At 51.2% G+C, this 25,594-nt stretch overlaps 9 protein-coding genes across 9 annotated transcripts; 3 read left to right on the plus strand and 6 right to left on the minus strand.

Annotated features, from left to right (window-relative positions):
* Window positions 1–505: 505 nt before the first annotated feature.
* On the minus strand, window positions 506–2,455 carry VTN77DRAFT_1863 (uncharacterized protein; the record flags this gene model as incomplete). The annotated part of the gene is made up of 1 exon (XM_069417641.1): window positions 506–2,455. One exon carries the CDS (start codon window positions 2,453–2,455, stop codon window positions 506–508), a length of 1,950 nt encoding a protein of 649 aa, XP_069279649.1.
* Window positions 2,456–2,509: 54 nt separating this feature from the next.
* VTN77DRAFT_1864 (uncharacterized protein) lies at window positions 2,510–2,871 on the minus strand (the record flags this gene model as incomplete). Its single annotated transcript, XM_069417642.1, has 2 exons — window positions 2,510–2,704; window positions 2,860–2,871. The coding sequence occupies 2 exons, from the start codon at window positions 2,869–2,871 to the stop codon at window positions 2,510–2,512; spliced, it is 207 nt and encodes a 68-aa protein (XP_069279650.1).
* An 851-nt stretch (window positions 2,872–3,722) lies between these two features.
* On the minus strand, window positions 3,723–5,437 carry VTN77DRAFT_1865 (uncharacterized protein; the record flags this gene model as incomplete). Its single annotated transcript, XM_069417643.1, has 9 exons — window positions 3,723–4,008; window positions 4,073–4,220; window positions 4,282–4,378; window positions 4,437–4,612; window positions 4,674–4,700; window positions 4,770–5,010; window positions 5,081–5,097; window positions 5,185–5,265; window positions 5,377–5,437. The coding sequence occupies 9 exons, from the start codon at window positions 5,435–5,437 to the stop codon at window positions 3,723–3,725; spliced, it is 1,134 nt and encodes a 377-aa protein (XP_069279651.1).
* A 663-nt stretch (window positions 5,438–6,100) lies between these two features.
* On the minus strand, window positions 6,101–6,837 carry VTN77DRAFT_1866 (uncharacterized protein; the record flags this gene model as incomplete). Its single annotated transcript, XM_069417644.1, has 2 exons — window positions 6,101–6,633; window positions 6,792–6,837. The coding sequence occupies 2 exons, from the start codon at window positions 6,835–6,837 to the stop codon at window positions 6,101–6,103; spliced, it is 579 nt and encodes a 192-aa protein (XP_069279652.1).
* A 774-nt stretch (window positions 6,838–7,611) lies between these two features.
* On the minus strand, window positions 7,612–8,817 carry VTN77DRAFT_1867 (uncharacterized protein; the record flags this gene model as incomplete). The annotated part of the gene is made up of 1 exon (XM_069417645.1): window positions 7,612–8,817. The coding sequence occupies one exon, from the start codon at window positions 8,815–8,817 to the stop codon at window positions 7,612–7,614; it is 1,206 nt and encodes a 401-aa protein (XP_069279653.1).
* A 785-nt stretch (window positions 8,818–9,602) lies between these two features.
* Window positions 9,603–12,297, plus strand: VTN77DRAFT_1868 (uncharacterized protein; the record flags this gene model as incomplete). The annotated part of the gene is made up of 2 exons (XM_069417646.1): window positions 9,603–9,912; window positions 9,980–12,297. 2 exons carry the CDS (start codon window positions 9,603–9,605, stop codon window positions 12,295–12,297), a joined length of 2,628 nt encoding a protein of 875 aa, XP_069279654.1.
* Window positions 12,298–13,779: 1,482 nt separating this feature from the next.
* On the plus strand, window positions 13,780–15,259 carry VTN77DRAFT_1869 (uncharacterized protein; the record flags this gene model as incomplete). Its single annotated transcript, XM_069417647.1, has 3 exons — window positions 13,780–13,870; window positions 13,939–13,976; window positions 14,066–15,259. 3 exons carry the CDS (start codon window positions 13,780–13,782, stop codon window positions 15,257–15,259), a joined length of 1,323 nt encoding a protein of 440 aa, XP_069279655.1.
* A 391-nt stretch (window positions 15,260–15,650) lies between these two features.
* VTN77DRAFT_1870 (uncharacterized protein) lies at window positions 15,651–17,127 on the minus strand (the record flags this gene model as incomplete). Its single annotated transcript, XM_069417649.1, has 4 exons — window positions 15,651–16,460; window positions 16,518–16,572; window positions 16,649–16,974; window positions 17,047–17,127. The coding sequence occupies 4 exons, from the start codon at window positions 17,125–17,127 to the stop codon at window positions 15,651–15,653; spliced, it is 1,272 nt and encodes a 423-aa protein (XP_069279656.1).
* Window positions 17,128–20,695: 3,568 nt separating this feature from the next.
* On the plus strand, window positions 20,696–23,129 carry VTN77DRAFT_1871 (uncharacterized protein; the record flags this gene model as incomplete). The annotated part of the gene is made up of 11 exons (XM_069417650.1): window positions 20,696–20,707; window positions 20,762–20,815; window positions 20,881–20,896; window positions 20,957–21,234; window positions 21,300–21,334; window positions 21,393–21,528; window positions 21,608–21,865; window positions 21,914–21,945; window positions 22,011–22,228; window positions 22,317–22,528; window positions 22,890–23,129. 11 exons carry the CDS (start codon window positions 20,696–20,698, stop codon window positions 23,127–23,129), a joined length of 1,491 nt encoding a protein of 496 aa, XP_069279657.1.
* Between the last annotated feature and the right edge of the window lie 2,465 nt (window positions 23,130–25,594).

The following is a 25,594-nucleotide window of genomic DNA, read 5'->3' on the forward strand; positions in this document are numbered from 1 at the left end:
ATACCACGTGCTTTCTATGCCATGGTCACTATCGGGATATAGCGACGGAAGATAAACAGAACCAGTCAGCTCATCGTCTTGACAGACTTCATTAGACAATGTGAAATCATCGTTTTCCACTTCATGGACAGATGAGATGTCTAGACTATATCAATCAATATATCCAGTACTCCGACCCAAAACACCAGAAATGTTAACATAATGCAATGCAAGGGACGAGACTTCCCAATTATGTCATGCGACAAACTTTCAAAGATCATAACTTATGTACTGCCCACATCAAAACCAACCAATGAAAGAATACCCAAACATCAGATGGTATGGACCGGACCTGTTGATCATATCTATATGCCTGTCTATTTTTGGGCATTCGTGAAATGATCGAGTCATCACTTTTTGTTGGAATGAAATGTACAATCGGAAGCACACGCGTGTACGTATATCATCTCTCTCTGGCGGACAATTAATCGAGGCCCATGTTCAGGCTACTGCTCATTGCTTTCCCTCATGCATCTGCCGCTGCTCCTGGCCGCTCCATTTCGTAAAACAGCAGGTAGACCTCCTTCTGCATGCTCAGCACCTCGCTTGTCTTGCACTCCTTGACCTTGTCGTCCGAGATGCGCCACCAGCGGTCATTATGCTTGCGTTTCCGCAGTGAACGCTGCTTGCTCGTGCCAGAGACATCGAGTGACGTGCGGGAAGTCGACTTTGTCGTTGGATCCTTGCTGGAAGAGCTGGATTTAGATTTGCCTTGAACAGATGGAGAGGAACCGCCTCCGCTGACAGCCCCGTCAGTGGCTTCAGATAGTGGCCTCGAAGGGGATAGGTTTGAACGACTACTTTGAAGAGAGACACGAGACGATGGCTGTGACGTCGGAGGGGAGAGTTGAGAGGTGGCGCGGGAGGGAGGACGGGTGGATGTCGACGTGGACAGAGCCGGCGAGGATGGAGATGCGCTCGACAGAGAGACGGAAGACGCGGCAGGAGAAATGTTGAGAGGGCTAGGTTGGACAGCTTCTGCTGATGATTTCTTCATTGCGGAAGTTTTGGGACTGGCTGCCGCAGAGGGGGTCTCACTGGCCGTCCGGCTCTCGGCGTAGGATCTGAAGACGTCCGGCGTCGAGAACGGAGGGTAAAGATGATTCCTCCGAAAAGACTCATAGTGACCGCTGTTGTGGCTACCTTTGTGGCAGACAATCCCCAGGAGTTTATACCACTTGCGATCAAGGATCCCACCGAGGGATAGACGCTCAGGGAAGGACACCTTGGCAGCATTTTTGACGGAACTGCTCTTGTCAAAAATCGAGCGAGAAAGATGGATAGCAATGATCTTGGGGAAGACCGTGATCCTCATGTGTCGTGCAATTCTTCGTTTCGGCGCCAGGTCCGCGGCGGGAAGGCTCACTCCCTCCAGCGTCTGCTCCGGGTCTGTTTCGAGAGCTTCTTGGATCCGGGATATTTCTCTGTCCAAGCGTCGCCGCTCATCCTCGGACTTGGCTTTGGCCTTAGCAAGGAGCTTCAGCTCCAGCGCATGCTGCAGCCGGCATTTATCGCACCGGAAGTCATCAATGTACTCTGTCTTGAGAAGACCATCAAAGCACGAACTCAGAGTGGCGGAGCTCTTTTGCGGCACTTGCAGCGTCAGATTGACAAATGACGTCTTGTTGGGCCGGTACTGGTAGTGACAGAACTGACATTCGATCTGTGACTCCAGCTGGCCCTCAAAGGGGAAGCCGTGCTCGTCGTCGATTTTCTTCAGCTTCGTGTCAATTATGGCGGGTAACCCGTTCTCGGAACCATCATCGATGCGCACTGGTATCTCTGATGATTCTGTAGAATCTTCCTCGTTTGTAGCTCCATTCACAGGCGGCTCAGCCTGTGCCAACCGCCGTGCCCGCTGCCGTGCCTTGATCCCTGCATGATATTCGTCACAGAGACGCTCTGCCACAATTTGTAAAAACTCCTGCGCGTCTTGCTGATTGCGACTGATCCGCGTGCGGAAGGCATACTCAAGAGCCTGGATAAATGACCTTGCAGAGATGGTCTTCTTATAGATGGGCCGCTCATTGAGCCGGTCCAACATCTCCTTGAGTGCCAGCGTCACCGTTCCCTGCTGCAGTTCCCTGATCCTGTCGGGCCTCTGACTTTGACCCGGGGGGATCTCATCGGGATCCGGCAGCTGGTTGTAGACCTCGGGCCCATCGAGCTCGCGCCGGTGCAGTTCGCGGATGAGGTAGAGGCGCAGTTCGCCCAGGCCTGCCAGGGCCTGCAAGACGGAGTTTATAAAACAGTCATTGGCCGGGTTCACCAGGCCGACAACCCCCTTTTTGCGCCCGCTTCTGCTCGATTCCTCTCCATCAATGGTAAAGTTGGGGCCGAAGACGTAGAAGAGGGCGATGGCGGCAAGAGAGGCACCGGCCGCGTAGGCGGCGATCGTGGTAGGCTTGTCGGGCATCAACAATATAGTTTTGTTTCTGAGCGAGGCTTATATACAGCACTGTGCAGATTATCACACTATGGTTTGTTGGAGGACAGGCTGGCAGGGCGAGGGTAGAGACCGTCGACTGGACTGTTCGAAGGCGACGGCAGCGGCGGAAAGGACGGAGATAGCCGGCGGTTGAGTTGGATGTAATGTACTTGTACGGAGTACTGTATAGGTGTAGTTCAATAACAAAGAACTCGTGAGAACAATACTTCCGTTTTTCTGCCCAACATCAATTTGTCAGCATGTCACGTATAGGAATATCTGGACAAACTCTGATTGTGTTGCAATTGTGGAGACAGGGTTGAGAATGAGGAGAAGATGACAAAGTCACAAAACCCGGGGAACTGGAGAAGAGGCAGACGGAGATAAGTCACCCTCGCACACATATATACCTATAACATGTATACACAGAATATCCAAATGCATACACCCCCTTCTATATAACACTGTCAATACGATGTAAGAGATTAAAGAAGGACCTGGGAGAGGGGGGAGTGATAGAGAGACAGTGGTGGATTCGTCCGTTGTTTCTGTTCGTTGCGCCAAGCAAAAGTGCGGAGTTGTCAGGCGTTCCGAGATTATTTCGGTGCCTATCCGGGGCTATGGATTTAATATTATTGCCTACATTCACCACAGGTATACTGTATCCCTTATCTTTCTCATTCTCAGGCAATCCCATAGTCGGTATGTAAAAATAGGTCATTACTTCTACTACAATTGATGTCTTCATCCAATTTTTTTTTCAACTGCCTTGCGGCGCAGGTCCAAACGACCCGAGGATCTGGGCCACGACAAGCCCCGCGGGGTTCGTCTCTAGATCCTTTAGAGTGATTCGGGGAATTAATAACAAAATGACCAATGAATTTTTGTTAGATTGTTTGACCCTGGCTAGCCTAGTTTAGAAGCCTCCGTCATTGCAATGTCTGCAGTCAAATACACTACTGCAGTGAAATACGTAGTAGTGTACGCGCAGTAGGAGCGCTGGGTGTAAATCTGGCTCAACCTACGCATCTATCTCTATCTACCCGGGATGGAAGGTAAAAAGAAAGACCTAGAAACCGAAAATGTTTTATTTCCGTTAAGTTACCCTTGAGTCATATCTTTCCCTCTCATTCATTATTCAATGCAAAAATTGAGAGGAACTCAAGTTTCGCATATACATGACACTTTTAGAGAGTTTTCAGTATATCTATGACACCATGAAACAAAAAAGGAAAAAAAATTGAGAAGTGTCTGTTTAAGCCCTCAGATGCTCAGGCAAAGTAGCAACATGCTGCTTGAAGAGATCCTCCGCCTGCTTCCACACACGGGCGTTGGCTCGGTCCTTGAGCTGCAAGAGACTCGGGAGCAGGGCCTTGCTGAACATCTCCGAACTCTCACGGGGGAGAAGCGAAGGCAGATGATCGATGCTGATCACGCTCAAGGGCAGTTCGGGATTGCCCAGCGGGAGATCGACCGGGACGGTGGGCTTGTCGAAGGTCGTCGTGATGTTGTAGATGGGCACGGGGTTGTTAGGGTTTGTTCTGGACGAGATGTCAGCGAAAGACAAAATCCTAGGAAATACAAACAGTGAAGGAAGGAACGTACGTGTCAGCGCTAACATCGCACACCACCGTCAGACGTCGCTTCGGCGACAAGAGAGTTTCCGCATTGATAAAAGGAGGGATTTTCGAGGACAGGTAGATGCAGTTGACGAAAATATCAGCGTCGTCCACAATTTCCTGGAATGGACCGCCTGTGAAATTGTCAATGAGCGGACACTACACTCTATTGATGAGGGCACCAAGCTGACTCACCCTTCTTGGTCTCCTCTATATCCCATTGCATAATGTCGCTCTCCGGAATACCAACATCCTTGGCAAGCTGCACCGCTCCCTTGCCACATCGTCCGAGCTGAGGCCCCGTCAGTTTTGTTCTTTGTTCATCCCTCAGTTTCAGATTCATGACTTACAGCTCCAATGACGAGCACCTTCGGCGACCGGCCTGCCGCCTTCTTGCCGGCCTCCAAGGCCTCCTTGACAGACTCAATAAGGAGTTGTTCATTATCATAGGGCTTTTCACCCGGAAGAAGCTCATTCTTCGGGTGTGTCAGCTGCCATGCCCAGTTCTTGAGAGCCAATGCAGAACCTGATCCCCTTTTTTTAGTATTGTTTCAACGTGGTAAGCCAAGACGACGGGAGTTTCGTACCAGCATATCCCGCAGAGTATCCAAAAGCTAGAAGACGAATAGTCAGTCCATGACGCTGTGCATCAACACTAAGAAGAGAGAGATCAAAGTTCTCACCAGCTACTCTCCGACCAGCCTCATCGGTCAGGAACTCCAGGTCGAGCAGGGTGCCGCCTCCGCGCGGCCAGCGGCTCAAGACCTTCTCCCAGCCGGCTTGCTTCTTGTAGCAGTGGGCAAAGGAGATGTGGACGTGTTCCAATGGGAAATCCTTCTCTGGGAGTTCCTTCAGACCCAGAATATAGGCGTCTTTCGGCGCATCTTTTTCCCAGGATCCTTCCTCGACGAGTCGCGCTCCGATCTAGGCAGGAGGAAAATTAGTATACCATTGTCGTGGTCCACAAATTGTAGAAGCACCACGCGAAACATACAGCCGCAAATTCGTCATCTACCATTCAGAGAAAAGAAGTTAATACTCGACCCCTCCAATTTTAAATACGAAAAGTCCAATTGAAAGGTAGACAGGGAACTATACCATCAAAAATACGCTGTTTGGATCGCTCCACAGTGACATCGTACCCAGCATCAAGAAGGGCCTTGCAGGTTGTCGGCGTGACTGTGAATTAACGAAAAAATCAATGTGTCAACTGCCCGTCTATTATCGATTGCGCGCGGGGAAAAAGAACAATCAATTACGATAAAACCAAAAAAGAAAGTAAGGACTTACGCGCTGATCGCGCCTCTGCAGGCTTGGTCTCTGCCCTCAGCCAGATCTTGGTGCCAGACATTTTTTTTAAACTGCGCAACTGTGCTCAATTGACGATTTGACGAAAGAGAGCAAATACCCTCCGCATGTCTGTGATCAGCTTGTCTGAAAGTATTACTCACACACTACTGCGGGTGGAGTAGGCGGAGGATTGTTGTTCCGGACTTCAATTGCTGCGGGATCGGAGGAGGGTCCAGCCACTTCTCGGCTCGCCCAGGATTGATCACTCCGATAGAAGCACATGGTTAAGAAACAGACTTCAATAATACCTCGCTGTTAACAGGCTATTTCGACAGTGTGTACAGTACATGTGCAGGAAGAACACGGTCAGCGCATGCCACTTCTCGAGTTGGTCACAAGACTTGCGTTTCTGCTTTTAGATATTTGAGTCATACAACGCCAGTTAGGATAGGATACATGTAACACCTGACCAGAGGAAATACAAATGCCACACATGGCCGGCGTATTCGAAACAGGAAGGAAAACGAACAATGCACAGACGCAAATTCCTCCCGCCGAATACAAGATGTGAGGAGGTAACATAATGGGATCTTTCCTATCTCTTTCTTCCCAGCCAGTAAATTTTGGTCAGATTCCGAGAAAAGGGTAATACACATGATATCAGCAACGGTCGAGATACATTTGCACATTTGTTTCTTTGATTAATTTTCTTTCTTATGGTCCCTCATTCTGACAGCTTGACTCGACTCCGAGTCCGGCTGCTAATCCCTTCCGTGGACCGAGGCGTCGACTTTTTGACGGCATCTTTCACGCCCTTCTTGGGCCGACCAGGTTTCTTCTTTTCTCCGTTAGTGGCCGGAGTAGTGGCCGGAGTAGTCGCCGTATCCTCCTTCGCCGTCCCATTTGCTGGGTTAGCATCTTCCGGGGCAGGCTTTTCTTCCTCTGTCTTTTGCTTTTTGTTGGATGCTTCGGTAGGGGCGTCGGTGGCCTGGTCCTCTCCCGCCGGAGCTACAGTTGCGTCGTGTCCCCGTTTGTCACCTGGCTGGGGCTCTTTCGCACCATCTTGTTCATCCTTTTGCTCAGAACTCGTGGCCGCAGGAACGTCGTTCTGCGCGGCAGCATTAGACTCGACAGGCTTTTCCGGCTCAGCCTTCGAGGCATCGCCATCACCGCGTTGTTCGATTGCTTTCTCCGCCGCTTCGACAGATTTGACTTCCGCCTTTATCTCATTTTGAGCCTTGGCCACCTGCGTTGTCTCTATATTGCCGATATAGTCAGCAAAGAGTCACCAAGTAGATGAGATGCAGATGAAAAGTGTGCGCCCAGAGGTAGAGACAGGATAGATCAAAGCTCTACGAAGGAATTGCTTGAGATGTTGGCGAACAATGAATGTCGGGTCGCGGCGTTCTACGTACCATCGACGGTTGGCGCGCTCGTGATGCGAATGCCTTCGGCGGCCATGGCTCAGCAACGACGTCGCAATGGGGCGTTGGGAGTGTAAGACACGAAAGCTGAGGGTTGAAGTGCAGCAACAGGATCGCAAGACCCACGCGATCCTCACAATGACCCTAGATGGATTGAGCAATCGAGAGAAAAAGGGTTGGAGACGATGGACTGGGAGGATGGATAGAGAGGCTGGGAGAAGGTCGGGGCAGCCGTCAGTCAATGGCTTAGCTGGTTGGTTGGACGGTGACGGAGGACCGGGGGTGGTTGCACGCTAACTCGGACCAATCCCATCGGCTCCCCGCTGTGCCCCTTCGGATATTCAACTCGTTCATCAGCGCTGAAGAGAGCGTCAGAGACCAGGCTTACGAAATTCATCACCTGGCCCTCAAAAAAGGTTAGGCGCTCAGCCTCAGCGCGAGTCAAGGCCAACTGGCCAACCCATTTTTGGAGCGGCTAGCCAGCGGAGCGCTCCCATTATCGTCTTGTCGCCTCAAATGCTCGCAACGCCCTCCGCTTGTAGACACAGGCCCTGTCAAGGACAGCCAAAGAGCTAAGCATTGATTAGAGCGCCCAGACGATATCGTAGCAACTGTCTGTTCGCTGTAAGGTCAAATGTGCAGTCGGATAGTCCAGAGTCGGCCCACTGCTGACAGTTTGCAGGCATCACGCGATCATCCATACACACATATTTGAGGCGTAAAGTCAAGCGCAGCGCATGTTTCAACGCCATAAACCCGTATTTTCCATCCCGTACCCAACGCCTTCAATGCAATGCGGAACGATAAATCATCAAGCCAATGCAAGATCTAATCGACTGACCAGTTCGTCCTGTTCAACAGAGTACTCTGTCCTTTTGGAAGCCTTGACGCTGTCGTCTGACAGCAGTTGCCTTATGTAGGGTGCCAGCCACGATGCGTCCCTGTACTTCTCCTGGTCCAGCAAGAGACGGAAGGCATCCAAGTACACCCGGATCATATTATCCCGCTTGGCCTCCGTCCAGTTCTCCACCGTCTCCGGCGGGTGTTGTTTCACGTGGGCCAGTAGTAGTTCTGCCGTGGGCTGTGTCGGATGATACAGCCAGACAGCAGCGGTTAGGAATGGTAGACATGTAAGCGTGGTCATGACCTCACAGAAGCGGTCGTAAATGGGAACAGGCACCTCCTTGACTTCCTGGCTCTGGCTATTCTTGATAATGTACCGGCCCAGAGATCCAGCTCCACCCCACAGCATCGCGCCAGTCAGGTCGCGGGACGGTTGATCCGTCAGGAGGGAGCACATCTGGGAAGCCTGCAGGAAGTAGCCCAGCGCAGACGCAATACCACGTCCGTAGCGGATCTCCGACGCCATGAAATCTGCCAAGAATTCGTTGAATAGCCGTCGTGCGGGAAGTTCGGGGATCTGGCCGTCGAGGCCACCCAGATCCCGCTTGCTGAGCATTCGCAGCCACACCATGATGGTATCCTGCAGTCCCTCCGCCGCCATGAACTTGAGCGCAGCCGAGGTCGCCCGACGGGACTTGAACAGAGTTTTCCGGGAGGCCGAGTCGGACGCCCAGAACCACGACACCACCCTGGCACCGGCACCAGAGCTCTTCATGGCCTGATCAGCGTCTCCGGAGGTCGAGCCGATGAGGGCCAGCTGGGAACGGAGACATTCGGCGATATCGTTGCCGGTGATGGATCCAGACGCCGCCAGGTCGTCAAAGACGGCCATGGGCTCCTCTGCGAGCCTCTTCTTGAACGGCTTCTGGCCATGGGGGTTTCCAGGGAGATGGGCAGGTTTCGAGGGCACGACTCGGAAGAGGGGATTGTCAAGGATCGTCTTCAGATGCCTTTCGGCTGACTCCGCCGGCTTGTTGCTATCCGCAGCGTCGAGCTGCCGACGAAAGGACGATGTCAGAGCGGACAGGAGTTGCTGCGATTCTCGTGGCGTTCGGGGCAGTGGTTGATGAATCTTGGGCCACGCCTTGATGTTCAAAATCGACGTTCCTCTCATCGTGTCTGTCACATTGGGGGGGCTGGGCGGGAATGCTCTGGAGGCTGGACGAGGGACGATGGTACCGCCGATTGCAGATGAACACGTAGTCCCCCGCTGTATCTGCAGCAGAAAGGAATACGACCTGTTAATCGAGCACTGTTCCTCCAGGGCGGTGGCCTTGGCGGAAGAAGCAGTGGCGGGTGGATCGGAGGCTTGATCACGGTCGTTGGCAGAACGCCCAATCGAGATGAGAGGCGATCGATTATCGACTCAGTATTAATTTACATTAATGCAAAAAAAGGATGCATTCATCAGGAGTCGCAGCGATGACGGGATGGAGTGAATGGACGAGAAAGACGAAGGCGAGCTGATGGACGGCGAAGCGTCCCAAGGTTCGAAGGGAGCTTAGCGCCGCTCGCTAAAGCAAAGGCGCGCGCGAACCGTAGTGTCTGTGTCTCTGCAGTCTCCCTTACAACGCCTGCCCAGCCTTGTCTTTGCCTTCTTCCAAGTCCAACTTCTTCACCTACTCTCACCACCCCCCACAGCCTTCTACCTGCCTACGTATCGAGAATCTGGCGGCTGTCTGCTGCTGAGCTGGTGCTAGCCTCGCCACGAGGGAGCATTGTCCATCACTTTTTCCTACTCCCTTCAACGCCTGCTTTTTTCTTTCTTCCCAGTGGGCACCTGACCATCTCCAATCCCTGTCTACTCACGTCCCGAACCACACTCCCCTTCCTCCACCATCCTGACATCTAAACGCTTATCTTTTCTCACAGAAACACTTTCATATCACATTCAGAGCTATGTCTGAGGTTCTATCCAGACCAGCCGCTCCTCGTGGGCGCGGTTCCGCTCGTGGCGGCAGAGGTGGTTACAGCTCGAGAGGCGGTCGAGCCGGCGCCAGATCGTCTTCTAAGGCCGAAACAGCAGAGACCAGTTCGGTTCCCACATCATATGAGGACGAAGGGGAGATTGGTCAGCTGAAGAGAAAGTATGCGACTGATGTGCCCAAGCTCAAGGAACTGTTCCCCGACTGGACGGATGAAGATCTGGTGTTTGCCTTAGAGGACGCAAATGGCGACCTGGAGAGTGCGATTGAGCACATCACTGAAGGTGTGATCCCCCCAAGAACCTCCCTGATCTGTGGTAGCAGAAAAACTGACAATGGGAAATAAATAAGGCAATGTATCTCAGTGGGGCGAAGTGAAGAAGAAGAATACGGACCGGTCCCGGTCGAAGGTCAAGGAAGTGTCTAAGGCTCAAGGCAGTGCCGCCGAAACGGCCCCTTCCTCGACCCGTGGAGGCCGTGGACGTGGTGGCTTCGAAGGTCGTGGACGCGCCCGTGGAGATCGTGGTCGCGGTGGCCGGGGTGGTCGAGCTGGTGCTCATGCCAACGGAACCCGCGCAGAGAAGCCCACGACGACAGCCGCGACCGCAGATGCCGTCGAAGGCTCTGCTACCGCTAGTAATACCGCAACCGGCGAGGCTGCTACGACGAAGCCTACGGACGCGGGCGAGTGGACAGATGCCACGGACGGTGTCAAGGAGCCCGCAAAGGAGACTCCTAAGCTGCCAGAACCCGCGAAGAAAGGATGGGCAAGCTTATTCGCGAAGCCTACACCTCCTCCTCCCCAGAAGAAACCCCCGCCACCCGCTGCACCGGCTGCAGAAAAACCTTCTGAACCCGCGATCGAACCTAAGCCTGAAGTCGTGCCTACTGCTGCTGCGGCGACAGCAGCAGAGGCCTCCGAGGAGAAAGCACCCGAGAAACCCGCTGTGCCTGCGACCGAACCCTCAACCGAAGCCCCTTCAACCGAGACTATTGAACCTCAGAAAGACGACTTGACCAAGACCAACCTCGAACAAGTGCCCGATGTGTCTGCGCCGCCCGCCACGGCGACGGCGGCCAGCACCGTGGCGAGCATACAAGACCCTCACTCTCTTCCCCCCGTAACTCCCCAGACTCGTCCCACGCCTTCTGGCGTTACAACCAGTACCTACAAAGCCCAGCGTCGGGTCCTCGAACAGCAGGAGGCCGTTGTGATGCCGGCGAATCATGCTGTCGACCGCGCCGCCGTCCAATTTGGCAGCATGGGCTTGAATGACAGTGAAGAAGTGGATATCGATCAAGAGAGGGAGGAAGCAGAGACCCGGGCCCAGCCTCCCCAGCATTCTCCTGTCCCTCCTCGCGCATCGCTCCCACCGTCGACCCAGGCCCAACAATCCACGGAGACGCCCTCGGTTGCCCGCCCCGCACCGGGATTGCCCCCTGTTCCTCAAGCGTCCTCGGCGGACGCACCTTTCAACGATTTCGGTCGGTATGGTGACGCCCAGAAACCATATGACCCGTTCAGCCACCAGACCTCCCAGCCACAGCCCCAGGTTCAGGAACCCTTCTCGAACCAGGCCCCAGCCCAAGCGACCGTGACTACGGGAAGCGAGTATTCTCCTTTCTATGCTGCAGACCAGCAACGTCTTCCATACAACTATTATGGCGCATATGCCCAATCTCAGGATGCCACCGTCGCTCAGAGAGCCGCCGCTGGCTTCGGTGTCTCTGGAGCTGAAGGGCAGCCTCACATCCCGTCCACCCAGCCCCCAAGTCGCTACGGTCATGCGGAAGCTCCCAACAGCGGACATAATACCCCTAACCCAACGTTACCTGGCGCCACGCAGACGCAGCCATCTGCACAACACATCCCCGGAGGCCAGGGTGCCCATGGCGGATACGGTTACGGATATCCTTACTACTCGAATCCTCACTATGCCGCATCGTACATGAGTCAGATGAACCAACACCAATATGGACGGAATCGCCCGATGTACGACGATGCACGTCGATATGACGATCACTACATGCCACACAGCACCCAGTACGGATACGGCACTCAGTATGGTCCCTACGGCAAAGGTGGCATGTATGGCCAACCTTTCTCTTACGACCATTCCTCGTCGCCCGCCAACGCCGGTGGTTTTAACCAGGGTCTGCCTGGCCGCGATTCGGTGTATGGCCGTACGGGATCTGCTCAACCTGAAAATCAGCAGGCTGCTGGCAACAACGCATTCGGGTCCGGCATGCCGGATGTGTTCGGGCGTTCTCAGTCAGGTTTTGGCCAGAACCAGCCCATCTCTCAGCAGCAGCCTGTGAGCTCCGAAGAGACCACCAAGGGCTTTGAGGCCTCGAAGACCAATGGACCGAGCCCGTCACTGGCTCAGGCCAACCGTCCTGGTTCGGCGACCAACAGCGCCCCGGGACAGCCTCAGACGCAGACGGGCCTACCTCCCTTGCAGGGTCAGCAGGGCCAACAGGGCTTTGGTGGCTATCCTCACCTGAACCCGCAGTACGGCGGTGGTCTGGGCGGTCTTGGTGGACACCAGGCGGCAGCGACGCAGAGCCACCACCAAGGAACTGGATACGGTAATTATGGAGGCGCAGGGTTCGGGAACTATTACGGAAACACTGGACGTGGTGGCTGGGGAGGCAACTACGGGCATTAAGCAATGATCAAGGCGTTTCCTTTTCTTTGATGTTTGTTTTCCTTTGCCGTGATGAGAAGTACTCTCTCTCTTTTCTCTGTCTCTCTCTAGGATGGCGGGGCCTGGTAGAGCATGTGGATCTGGTTTTTCAGCTGTTACGTTAGTGTTTCTTTTATGTACTCTCTTCTCACCATGGGAGCTTGGTTGGCCTTTGCCTTTGTTCTTGCTTTTGCTGGGATGTTGTGTCTTCATTACCTGCAACGGGGGAATAACCAAAGGGAAAATTAAGCATTCTTCTTATTGTGATGATTATCATCAATCGGTTTTTCTTTCTGCTGTTATTGTTGTTTGTTCGTTCTATCAGGCACACAGCCATCCTGTGTTGTCATATTCATCCGGTTTGTCATTTTTTTTCTCTCTACTGCTATGTTTCCTGTACTACATAGTTTGCCGTCTATGATGCAACGTGTCACAGCCAGGCTTGATGAGATCAGGATGAAAATGAAAAAGGAAAGTTACGGGACGCAGGATTGATTTGCTCTGTACCTTGTTTTTTTTTTCCTTAGTAGAAGCTATGGAAGTAAGAAGTACCTAGTACGGAGTAGTGTCAGGTGAGTGTGCTGCAGGTACGTGTCTACCTAAGTAGGTACCTCCCCCAGTACCTACCATGAAAAGCAATGGGAAATCTTTGCCGGTTTCTTTTACCAAGGACAACAATATGATCCAACAGTTAATCCTTCTCTTAAGACAAGAGCAAACAAACACCATCCTTGCCTACTTGTTTCCGGAAAGTTCCTTTAGACCGGCTGGGATCCGACTGAAGGTTGCCTGAGTCAGGCTCGTTCAGAGTCTGCATTCTGCGGTATCAACACATCTTCCCTTCTTCCGTATGAGCGTATCCTTGTCTGCTTTAGCCTGCTATCGGAGACTAACCGGGTTATTTTTGTTTAGCAGCAGCGAAAACATCCCGCCAATGTGATTCGTCCAATTTAAACTAATTTATGCACCGTCCACAAACCAAAGCGGGGAGCTAAACAAAGACGGGGGGATGCTGCGATGCATACAAATTTGAACTCTTAATGCATATCCCGACCAGGATGATGACGACGAATGAGTCGGAACGGCGCCTGAGAGATAAAAAAAAAGATTGACAAACTCCGGTAGTGGCTAATCACCAGGCCATGCGTGATTTGAGTCCCTATCCAATTCCCAGTTCTGACACGTTACGATCTTACAGAAGCTTTCAAACAAGCGCGGATGGCGGCCCGGGGAATGCGTGATATCCACAGTGAGCATCTAGAGTACGCACTTAGCAAGAAACGAGTCTAGTGCCCCTCATGAAGGTTGGAAATTCTTGGCCAATGGTTATCGATGTTAATCGATAACAGTACCTTCTCTATTCAGATACATATAGCGAAGAAGAAAAGTATTTATAATGGCTGGCAGTCGACTGAAACGATGGAGTCGCTGGACTCTGTGGACTCACTGCTCTGAGCTGATATCATGGCTGACGGAATTGAGACGAACAAGAAAAATGGAGTGGTGTCGAAGCATGGCCCCGGCCCTGAAGCTACCGTCCTGATAATAGGCGCTGGTGAGTCGACGTCTTTAGCTAACACTGGGATGGCAGTTTCTTCTGACCACCAACCAATTGAGTCGCAGGCTCTACGGGTCTTGCGCTGGCGCAGGGCTTGAAAAAGGTATGGTACAGTACTTATATATGTGGCTGCATTCCTCAACAAAAAATACGGGGCTCGTACAACGCAATGAAGCTAACATGACCCTCCAGGCGGGAATCTCCTGTGTGGTGTATGAGAAGCACGCCAGTCTCGATGGCCGACCGCGCGATTGGAACATGGGACTGCACTGGGCTGCTCCAGCCCTGATGGATCTCCTCTCAGAAGAATCTCGTGCGCGGATCCAATCGGTGCAGGTAGATGCGAGCTCTCCCACACCGGAGCACGATATCGTCCCGATCCTTAATGCGCAGACGGGCGAGCAGATAATGGCCGTCCCGGTTCAGCGGTTCTACCGACTACGACGAAGCAAACTGCGTGCGCTCCTGGCGGAAGGAGTGGATATTCGTTACGGAAAGAAACTGCAGGGTATCACGTATTCGGAGGACGGCAAAACGGCGACCGCATTCTTCGAGGACGGGACTTCGGCTTCGGCAAGACTGATCATCGGCGCTGATGGAGCTCGCTCGACTATGCGAAAGCTTCTCATCGGACCCGAGCAAGGCGTGGTGAGACGTCTTCCTTACTGCGCGACGTTTGTCTATGCCAAATATACCGCCGAACAGGCTCTCCATCTCCGCCAATGGCATCCTCTGTACCTGGGCGGCATCAATCCATCGGGCCATTATGGCTTCTTTGGACTGCAAGATGTGCCGGACCCATCCCGGCCAGAGACGTGGACGTTCTTTTTCTACATCTCCTGGCCGTGCAGCCTCGAGGAGCAAGACAAGACGGCGGGGTGGACTAACGCACAGCGACTGAAGCAAATCAGGAGCTTCGGGAAGCAATTCTCCGATCCATGGCGAAGCGCGTGCGAATGGATAGAAGACGACAACTATCCAGTCTGGTACATGGGACTCACCGACTTCGACCCAGGCGCCGAAGGGCATCGCTGGGACAACCATGGCGGACGAGTCACCCTGGCCGGCGACGCCGCCCACGCCATGACGTACCAGCGAGGACAGGGTCTGAACCACTCGATGGCAGACGCAGCCAAGCTGGTAGACGCGATCAAGAGTTTTGCTCATAACAACAACGACAACGACGAGGAGAGCCGTTCCGCGCAGGCAGCGGCCATCTCGTCATATGAAGACGAAACGATCGAACGGTCCGGCGCAGAAGTCCGGCTGTCGACCATCAACACGGAGATGCTGCACAACTGGGAGAAGGTTCTCCAATCTCCGGCTTTGACGCTTGGAATCAAGCGGACAAAGAATGAAGTTGCTGAAGTTGCTGAAGTTCATTGAGGACGGGTTATGCATTGCCCGCCATTAAAAAAAAAAGGGAGAGAAATAGGGGGTCAATAGCTTATTGACAGCGGTACTTATGCACAATCCTGTCGATGCTTGAAACACCAAGGCATACAGATCACTTACATATCTGATGACATAAAATGCGGGAAGCTCTATTAGACTTCACTTCATATCATATCACAGACATGAAAGGCATGACTGGCATGACTGGCATGGCATGGTATGAATCAATGAACATGAAGAAAAAAAACACTAATACAATCTGGCTAATCTCATAACCTGGCCTGACCTGTGTATTTCTTGCTTGCTTGCTTGCTCATCCTGACATTGGGTAAATAAATAAATTCTGTATTGTATTCAGTGACGTGACATGACTTGTTCGCTACTACTCCAACCCAAGACCCTCTTTGCCAACTTTGTGGTATGGAGGCTTTGCGTCTTTGGCCCGCTCCTTGTCGAACCGCCACACCCCTGCGGTTCGGTCACTCTCGATCCCTACGCCGTTGCCGTGGGTGAGATCGAGCATGGTGGCCAGCCGCATGAAGACGGGGTCATCCTTCTCGTTGACACGCTTGAAGAACCGGCGCTCCCATTCCCGGCCCTCTTCCTTCTCTTTCTTGCGGAGCTCGCGCTGCGCGTTCTCGATCTTCGATTTCGCGGCCGACGTGGCGTCCATGTCGCCGCGCTCGATGGCGCAGGCCACGTCGTGCCACGCTCGCCGGCTCTCGTAAGGATCCTGCTCTTCCAGAGGGGCGACGGTTAAGGGCGTCGTCTTTATGTTAACGACATTGTACGTCTCCACCTCCTGCTTGGTGCGGGCGTCCTTGATGACGAAGCTGCTCGACCACTGGCCGTCCGCGGTGTACAGCGGATTCTTTTCGCCGTCGCTCTCCTTGTACAGAATGGCTGTGAAGGAATTCTTCTTCCCGCTCAGCCATCCCTTGCCCGAATAGTCAATCTTGGCGATGTAGCCGGTCGAACTGGCAATTTTGGTGTGCTTCTCCAATTCTACAAACGGCGTTCCGTAGATCAAGGACTCGATATGCAGGCTTGGCAGTGTGATGAGGTACGTCTCTCGTTCTGCCGGATCGCTCCTGTTCTTTCCTGGAGGAGTAAAGGAAAGGAGAGCATGGCCGAGCTGCTTCACTTGAATCGTGCTGGAGAAGGAGGCCTTTTGGGCATTGTACCCTTGCAACTGCAAAGATTCTGTCAGAGGAGAGATTCGCCGAATTGATTGAGGTATATTACTCACTTCGACTCCATGCTTTTCATTTATAATAGAGTAGGCTGTGACCGGAGGATGATGGCTGCAGACGGAATTAGTCTAAGAAGGCAGGAACCGGAATTAGTCTAAGAAGGCAGGGACCGGAATTCATCACGCACCTCACTTGCTCACTGATCAGAGTGGTTTCGCCAATGTCCCCACTATCCTCCCACTTTCCCAGGAAGAGCTCTCCTAGAAAGGGATTGAGGGGTTTCTTCTCGCTGCCCAGCTTCTCACTGCGACTGCAGTACTGTTGGTGGAGCGTGCTTAGGAACCACTTCAAGACCAAGAGCGCTCTTTTCTCAGGGTCTGACTCCAGCGCTGGAGCAATGAAAATGGCGGGTTGCTCCGCCCAATATGCAGAGTATTCGACCAGCGATGTCGAGGAGAGGATGAAGGGAGGGGCAGTGAGAGAGGAGAGATCCCCGTTAAAGGACGCGATGGACTAGCAGGAGTCAGCATCTAGTGATCAATATACTGCCGAAAATCAGAGCTTTTGAGGCTGAAAAGATACTACCTTGAGGAAAGTGGCCCAGGAGCCCTTGCTACTTGCAGGAATCTCTGGACACTCGTCCTTGACGTCCTTGGAAGAAGCCATGGTGTGGGGTAGGGTCTTTGTGTGACTGACTCAAAACAAAAAAAAATTGGCAGTTGGTTTGGACACAGGCCTCAAAAGTTGTAAACAAGAGAGAAGGTGTAAGCGAGGCCCAAATTGAGGAGACGGACCAGGTACTTGCGTACTCGGTTGACGTTGGAGACGTGGATGTGGATCAGCAGCCCACTTCACTCTTGTTGTGTTCCAGTGCTGCGGATGCGCATGCCTGAAGCGCCGGACTCGGCCAACGACGTCATCTGTGCCTGCCTGATTGCTCTGCTCACGTGCCTCTGTCACGGCAGATTGGTCATCCTGCTGATTCCTGCCCCATTGCCCCTGTCAGCCACCCCCAGTTGGTACATGAACATTATTATCTGTGGCTGTGGAGTGGCCACGATTCTGACAGCCTAGGTATTTACGTACATACATATCCAGGTATGTTGTCCATCTCCATACTGGCTACAGGAACTCTCATTGACTGTCTTTGCGTTACACGTAGTAATCCTGATGCTAAGCAGTTCCGATAGGTCCAACATTTCAAGGAATGTGTTTTGACGCACTAGATGCACTCAACTCCTTATTTTACGAGCTTGCTCAACAAGAGTGGATACATCTCGGTCCCAGTCTTATTGCTGAAAACGAGGCATCAATGCGATTCCGTGTCCTTTCTCCTCACGTGACAGTGACCTCGCTCGGGACTCTTTACTTACCAGCTTTTCCGAATCCAAATTCCATAAACTCCATGGACTCATATGGATATGGATAGGGTTTTGGCACATTGTCAAGCTTCGGAGCCTTCCTCGCAGTGTTCAATGACATCCTGGAAGATTCGATCAAGCTGGTAATATCCAGTTTGGAAGGTAGCGCGTGAAACCAGATCAAGTCTGCCCCGTTGGAGGCTTGCTCCTGAACACGAGATATTACACTGGCCCGTGGACCTGGCTGACGAGGGTTGAGAATATGAAGACAGAATTGGCCTGATGATGGGCCTGATGATGGCCCATCTGAGAAGTCAGAGGACGGCCCCAGCTTCCACTTTGGGTAATGACGATAGCTTGGAACCATGAAGACATCGAGGAGTCAGCATCAAACGAACTTGCGTCGATACCAGAAAATAAAAAGAGACGGGAGACATGGGAGTGCAAAGCGGAACTATCTCTCTTGTCGATTCCGCTCGTGGTCAAGCTTGGCTCGACCAGTAACGATATAGGTAGGCAAAGCTGTCGTGATACAACGATTTGAATAATGCAATATCAAAAATTGCATCTGAACTAGCACCTCTGCCTAGCATACCTACCTGGTATGTGTACAGTCGTGTCCGGGGCGGCTAGTTTCCCTTATTGGCATAGAGGCCATGGATTTTCAATACGAGGACCCCTCTGGGCTGTCTGTTGGAGAAGTTGCTGTGAACTGGAACCCCCTGGGATGTTGCCTTCGTGACTGCCCTTCAATAACCATTTAACCTTTTGATAACGTTTTGTGTTGCCACTGCACTGCGTTGGTACAGGGTCAAGTGTCCAATGGACCATGGTTACAATCAAGCTTAAATTGAGAGATCCGCCAACATCACTTGGTTCACCAGTGGGGATACAGTGCGAGCTTTCATCTGGTCTTGTCAATCAATTGAAATCAAATATCAATTGGAAGCCAAGATTGTGTGGGTTGAAAATCGCTGGCCCAGGCGAACTGAAATATTACCCTCCTTCCGCTCCTCGCAGCACGATCTGCCACAGCTGAAGTTCTATGAACATGAATTAGCATTTCCGACAATGGCGACTTCCCCCCGGTGACGCGATAGGCGCACCTGGGCGAGCCGAAATCTTCTTTCTCGGAGGTCTCGAAAATAATGCCGAAAATCGGAGTTTTGCTTCACCTCCCCATAGTCGTATCAGCTGAAGGACGTTTCCGGCTACCTTGAGTCTGGAATTCCTGGATTTCCTATTTGACCGGATGAAGCTCTTGAGTCTTACGATTGACATCGAACGGTGCACGGCTGCGGGACTCTGATGAGCGGACCAGAGCCAAAGTTTGTTCACAAGTCACATCACCGAATGATTACGGTGGAATCCAATCCATGGACCTGCGAAACTGTCCCAGTATTCACGTCCTACTGCGGTCAACCAACTTTGCGAGTATCTGACGTGTAATCTCCACCGTTCATACTCTGCAACTCCAGGCCTCTTTCGCGGTGGTCGAGGTGGGAAGAAATTCCATTTTCATGAGAACCTGCCTCTTTGCATCCTTCCCAGTTTCGCGAAGGCCCTTTGGCGTCTGATCGGCCAGCTTAAATCTTAAACAGGCTTAGAATTGTTATCCGTCATGCCATTCTGGCGCAATTCAGTTGCTGGGGCGTCTCTGTCGCTCGTCCAGAAGACTAGAAATTCAAGCTGCGAACGGGTGAAACGGATATATAAAGCAATCGAACCACATACCTGCGCAGAGAATTCGATCATTTTTGGATAATTACATGCCCGCTAAGTAGTTTGTTACTGAGCAAAGTGCCGTTCTGGCCAATCACTATCATCGCGTCGGCTCTACAGCTTCTATGTCCAAAAGAATATTCAATACGACATGACTTTTGAAGTCTCCATTCAAGCCTTGCAGGTCTCACTTCGCTCAACTGAGAAAATACCTGGTCTAATAATAGATGCCAGGGAACTTTTTTTTTTACCCCTAGGGCATAAGTACTGCACCTATAGTAGGTCTGATTTTTATCATCTACTTTCCACGCAGGCTCCCTACTCATATCCCTTACAGTATTATTCTCTTTACCATATTTTTTGTATGAAGAAGTAAGATATTATCTACTTTCTAGGCGGGCTCTCTACTCACATTCCTTATGATATTCTCTTTACCTTATTTTTTTGTATTGATTAGGTGGTCTTTTATTATCTACTTTCTAGGTGGGCTCCCTACATATATTCATTCCTTGCTACATATGGTTCTTATTATATCCCTTACTAATAGTTGTCTTCCTTACTGATACATATCCAACTATAGACGTTGCTTTTTATAGCCACATGACAGTGTGCAAAAACGGATTTTAATGTTTTATAGTATAAAGGATAGTGCCGCTCCTTAGGTCAATGAATAACTTAGTGCTTACCATTCTACGATTGCACAATTACCCTACCTATGTAGTTTTAAAAACTGCTTGTTCTCTCACTACCCTATACGCATAACGTCCCAACCCGGCTGTGATCGACTGGGGCTGACCCTGCCTTCGTCACAACAAGATTTACTCCGAACCAGCTAATCAGAACAGGTTTATCGGCTCTTCAACGGAGGCAAACTTTCCAACTGCAGGTAGCTGAACCCACTCAACCAACCAGCGCAGATGTTGCCAACTTTATTTGTCATAGTCGAGTATCGTTGCGGAGCTATTCCCTGGATTCTGGCACAAGCTGCACTGGTTGAGGACGGAGTATGCTGGTGGTTTGCTTCTTGTTTGGGGATTTAATGACCGTTAACTACACATTTCTTATCATTTATGTAGGAACGTGATTCATCCTTTGCAGAGGAAATGTTGTGCTGAAGATCTCTCTCGACAAAGATCTCTAATTAAACAAAGATGAGATCAAAGGTACGTATTTTCCAATGCTATAAACCATGGACAGGTCGTGTTGATATTTTGCAGGCTGTTTACCTGTACGGCATTGCGCCTTGCACCGGAGGGCTGGCGTTTGGCTATGTATGGCTTCCTTTTTCCCTTTATGCTGTACCTGTCTCAGGCTAATAGACATTACAATTCATTAGGACACCGGTTCAATGAGTATGTATACCCACAAAACATCGAAAAAAAGCCCTGCTTACATTGTACATACTATCAAAGGTGGCATCCTGGCCATGCCGCAATTCCTCGAATATTTCGACTACCCAAGCAACTTCCGTCAAGGGGGGATCACCGCATCGATCCTGGCCGGCGCCTTTGCGGGCTCCATCATCACCGGAGCGTTCCTTGCAGACCGACTGGGACGGAAAAGAACGATTCTTCTTGGATCCGCTGTCTTTACCATCGGCTGTGCGGTGTCTGCGGCTTCTAACGGTCTGGCGGCCCTCGTGGCGGGTCGTCTGATCAATGGACTTGGGAATGGCTGTTTGGCCATGATGGTTAGTTGGTGATCTCTTAACCTCAACCGAGAGTATGAGGCTTATCGAGTTCGACCGATATTTAGGTACCTCTTTACCAAGGAGAACTCAGCCCGAGAGAGTCAGTATGCCATCTTCTCGTCGATGCCTCCGCAAGTCTAAATCAGGATTTCTGACAGAATTCGTGGTCGAATCATCTCCGTCCAGCAATGCTTCATCAACTTTGGGATCTTGATCGCGTTCTGGATTCAATATGCCACCAGCCATATCGATGGACAGGCAGCATGGAGACTTCCGATGGGACTGCAGATGATCGTGAGCAAGCAGCCCTCATCCTAACCCTGTGTGTATACAGGGCTATTAAACAGTCGACTGACGAAGTTCCCTCACAAAGGCTACGGTAACTCTTCACATAACGATGTACTTTCTCCCCGAATCGCCGCGTTGGCTCGTCCAGCAGGACCGACAGGAAGAAGCCTTGGAGGTGTTGGCGAGAGTGCACGCGCAGGGAGATATCAATGATCCATACGTGCTGGCGGAATTCCAGGAGATCACAGCCAAGATTGCGTATGAGAAGATGCACCCGCCACCGTCGTACTGGAAGCTCCTTTTTGGCGAGGAGCGAAGACGGATGTGGATTGGTATTGGGGTGGTAGGTGGAAGCAGCTCTTGAAGACGACCTCTGCTAATTTTCACCTAGCAATTCTGGCAGTCGATGACTGGCATCAACATGTTCGTTCTTCCTCCCCGCTCTTTTCAATCAAGGCTTTGGAACTATCCCTAACAAAATGAACTAGTATCATGTATTACGCCGTGTTCCTGTTTCAGCAAGCAGGCTTGAGCGAGACCTCATCTTCTCTGCTTGCGAATGGGCTCCAAGGACTGGTGTTGAACATCTTCACCCTGCCGGACATGTATTACATGGATAAATGGGGACGACGCATTCCGATGGTCATTGGCGGGATCGGTATGGGGATTTCGATGATGCTTATTGGAGTGATTATGAAAACGGAGGGTAATGCGAACAGAAAACGGCACTTTCCCTGAAAATGCCACAATAGATGAAGAACCAGAGATGGCTAACTAATCTTGATAATACCCAGGCAACCCCGTGTTCGACCCCCTCACACAAAAGACCAACTTCACCTTCAAATCTGCAGCCGCCTCGCGAACGGTCATCGCGTTCGTCTACGTCTACGTCATGATGTTTGCCCTGACCTGGGCCTGCGTGGCCTGGGTATATCCGCCCGAGATCTTCAGTATGAACATGCGAGGTCGAGCGACTTCTATGACGACGGCGACGAACTGGTTTATTGTGCGTGATCTTGACTAGTTGCATGTTTATTTTGTGTGTATTTCTACATTGAGTCAAGCTGACATGGTGCTCTTTCTTTCTTCTTCAGAACTTCTGGTTTGGTCTATATATCCCAACAGCCATGAATAAGATAAGGTGTTGATACCTTGCTTTTCTCCTTTCCCTCCTTGAAATCGTACATACAACCATACTCACTTTTTTTTTTTGTTTGATAATGCAGTTGGAAACTATACATCATCTTCATGGCTCTCTGCTACCTGATGTCCATCGTCGTCTACCTCTTCTACCCTGTAAGTAACAAAAAGAAATACCTCATACATCCCGGCATACAGACAGCTTACTCTACTCTCAAAAATAATAGGAATCAGCAGGAAAAACGCTCGAAGAAATGGACCTCCTGTTCACCAAAGGCCGCTCACCATGGGTCTTCCTAGACCGGGACGCCACCAAGATTGGGGCCCTTTTCGAGCGGGACCTAGCTAGGGGCGAGGCGTTGATTGTGGATAATGAAAAGGGCAATGTGGATGTTGCGGTGGCTCATCAGAGGGAGGATATTGCGAATGTCAATGAGCACTCACGAAAGGAAGAGAAGAATGTGTGAATGGACAAGATTATTCAGCAATGATATCACGTTGCAGTGCTAGAGCCAAAGAAGGGGGGAGGGGGGGAATGCTAGGAGAGGGAGTATCTATCTATAATCATGAAGTAAAAAAGACAAATAATGAGAACCAGCCAAGAAGAATGAAACTATTGAGGTCCATTCTGTAAGTGAGGCAAGTCAATACATATGTAATTTTCTCACCTTCCTGCCTGCAAGTAGCATGTAGGTTGAGTTCATCGTTAAATTAAGAGCTCGATTTTTATTTTTGGTATGCAGTACGAAGTAATAAGATAAGATAGATGATACGGAGTATATATACAGGGACATATGACAAATGACATATGACATATTACCCAATCAGGCAACTCGTTCCCTTCATTCCCGTGACCGACACGTGATGGGCTGATCCACCGACTTCGTTCTGTCGGTGTGGATAGTTATGGACACCAACTCGAAGACTTCATGATGTGGACATAACCAAGAACCGAATGACGATGACGACGATATCAGCATCAGCATGTTATTATTTCCAAATGAATGAGAAAATAAAATATACCGACTCTGTCTTTCATTGCATGTTTCTTTACTATCTTCTTCCCGTGGACCTGGCGAACAACATCTTGTCATAGACTCACAGCAGACAGACAGACACTGAGACAAGCAAAATGTGGACCTTGACTGACCAGCCTCGGGAAGAATCCCGACTTGCTACAACCAAAAATGTGAGGATGTCCCTGATCGGGTCCTCCCGATGGATGTGGATCGATACTACATTAATATAATTTTCCGATTATCGGCTGCCGACTAGCAGTCAACGTACGGATTATTTTCCGAGTATGAATCGAATCGAGTCAATGATAAGGTTGAAAACCTGCGAATCCGATGATCGATTTTATTTTGACTCAAAATTCAGTGGTTGAAAACAAAACTGAAGATTTTAATACTGACTGCCTACCTAACTCGCTTTTTGTTAGTGCTCCTTTTCTTCTGCACGCCGAATTTTGTTTCTGCCCTATGACGATCTAGATAGCGATAGCGGTCAAGAAAAAAAATTGTCTTGTCAACACACCGAGTTTACGGAGTAGTTTCAGGATTGATCCTTTTTTTTTCTTGGCTGCTTTCCTTCGCTGACCGACATTGGGTAGAGATACAGTATATATTTCTTGTCTTTTCTTTTCTTGGGGGTGGTTTTGTCTTGCTTTCTTATCATCTGTATACAATCAAACAAACATTTACTTCGCAAATTGCACTACTTACTTAATCACTACCTACTTCCTTCTCGTGGAGCTTCCTGGCAAGCCTCTTATCTTTTGTATACTGTGAAATGCGTCATTTCTGATTGGACAATCAGACACCATGGCTATGGCTGGAGATGATTCTTCTTCTTCTCATGACTCAAATTCAATCATCACAACACGAGAACCGTCACAAAATGAGAACCAAAAACCCGAAGATGATGTCGAGAAAGGAGGTCCACTGGAGAGGTCGCTCTCACAGCGCACCCACCCAGTAGCTCCCGAAAACGCCCTCGACATCGTGCAAAGCCACATCTCCCACCAGGACATGCATGCCACCACGACGATCGCCTACCGCGAGGAGAACGCAGAGCAATATCTGCGGTTCTCGTCCGCCCGCAAAGTGGTCATTGTGATCATCGTCTCGTTCTGCTCCTTCCTCGCCCCGATTTCGTCCACGTCCATCCTCTCGGCCGTCCCTGAGGTGGCGGCCACCTACGACACGACTGGCAGCATGATCAATGCCAGTAACGCCGTTTATATGATGTCTATGGGACTGGCGGCGACGTTTTGGGGACCGCTGAGCCAGGTTTGGGGTCGTCGTCCGGTAAGTCTGCTGTCAGCTCGCTATCAGCCATCAGCTATATTAGTTCAGCAGACAAGCTTACATGTATATTTAGATTTGCATCACCAGTGCAGCCCTGTTCTTCGCATTTAGCATCGCCACTGCGCTCGCCCCCAATCTGGCCTCTTACTTTGTCTTCCGCGCCATCACCGCATTCCCCGGCACGTCGTTCTTGGTCGTGGGCAGTGCCGCCATTGGCGATATCTACGAGCCCACGGCCCGGGCGACAGCATTGGGATGGTTCCTGTCGGGGACGCTGATCGGTCCTGCGTTTGGACCTTTTATCGGTGTATGTTGGTCCAGTCCCTGAGTCTCGTCTGACTTCTTACTGACATGGCTAGGGCGTCATCGTCACATTCCGCTCCTGGCGAGTCATCTTCTGGCTACAGAGCGCCCTAGCCGGCGTGGCCCTGACCATGGTCCTTCTGCTCTTCCCCGAGACGATCCCGCACAAGAGCATCACCGACTTTGCCGACCTGTCACCCTGGAAGAAGACGCGGGCCATCTGGGACCGCATCTCGCCCATCCGCGTCGTGGTCATGCTCTTCTCCTACCCGAACCTCTTCTTCGCCGGCGTCGCGTCCGGCGCCCTAGTCTGGAACCAG

The sequence above is a fragment of the Rasamsonia byssochlamydoides genome, assembly GCF_041956645.1.
Source record: "Rasamsonia byssochlamydoides strain NRRL 3658 unplaced genomic scaffold VTN77scaffold_15, whole genome shotgun sequence".
Lineage (NCBI taxonomy): Eukaryota > Fungi > Ascomycota > Eurotiomycetes > Eurotiales > Trichocomaceae > Rasamsonia > Rasamsonia byssochlamydoides.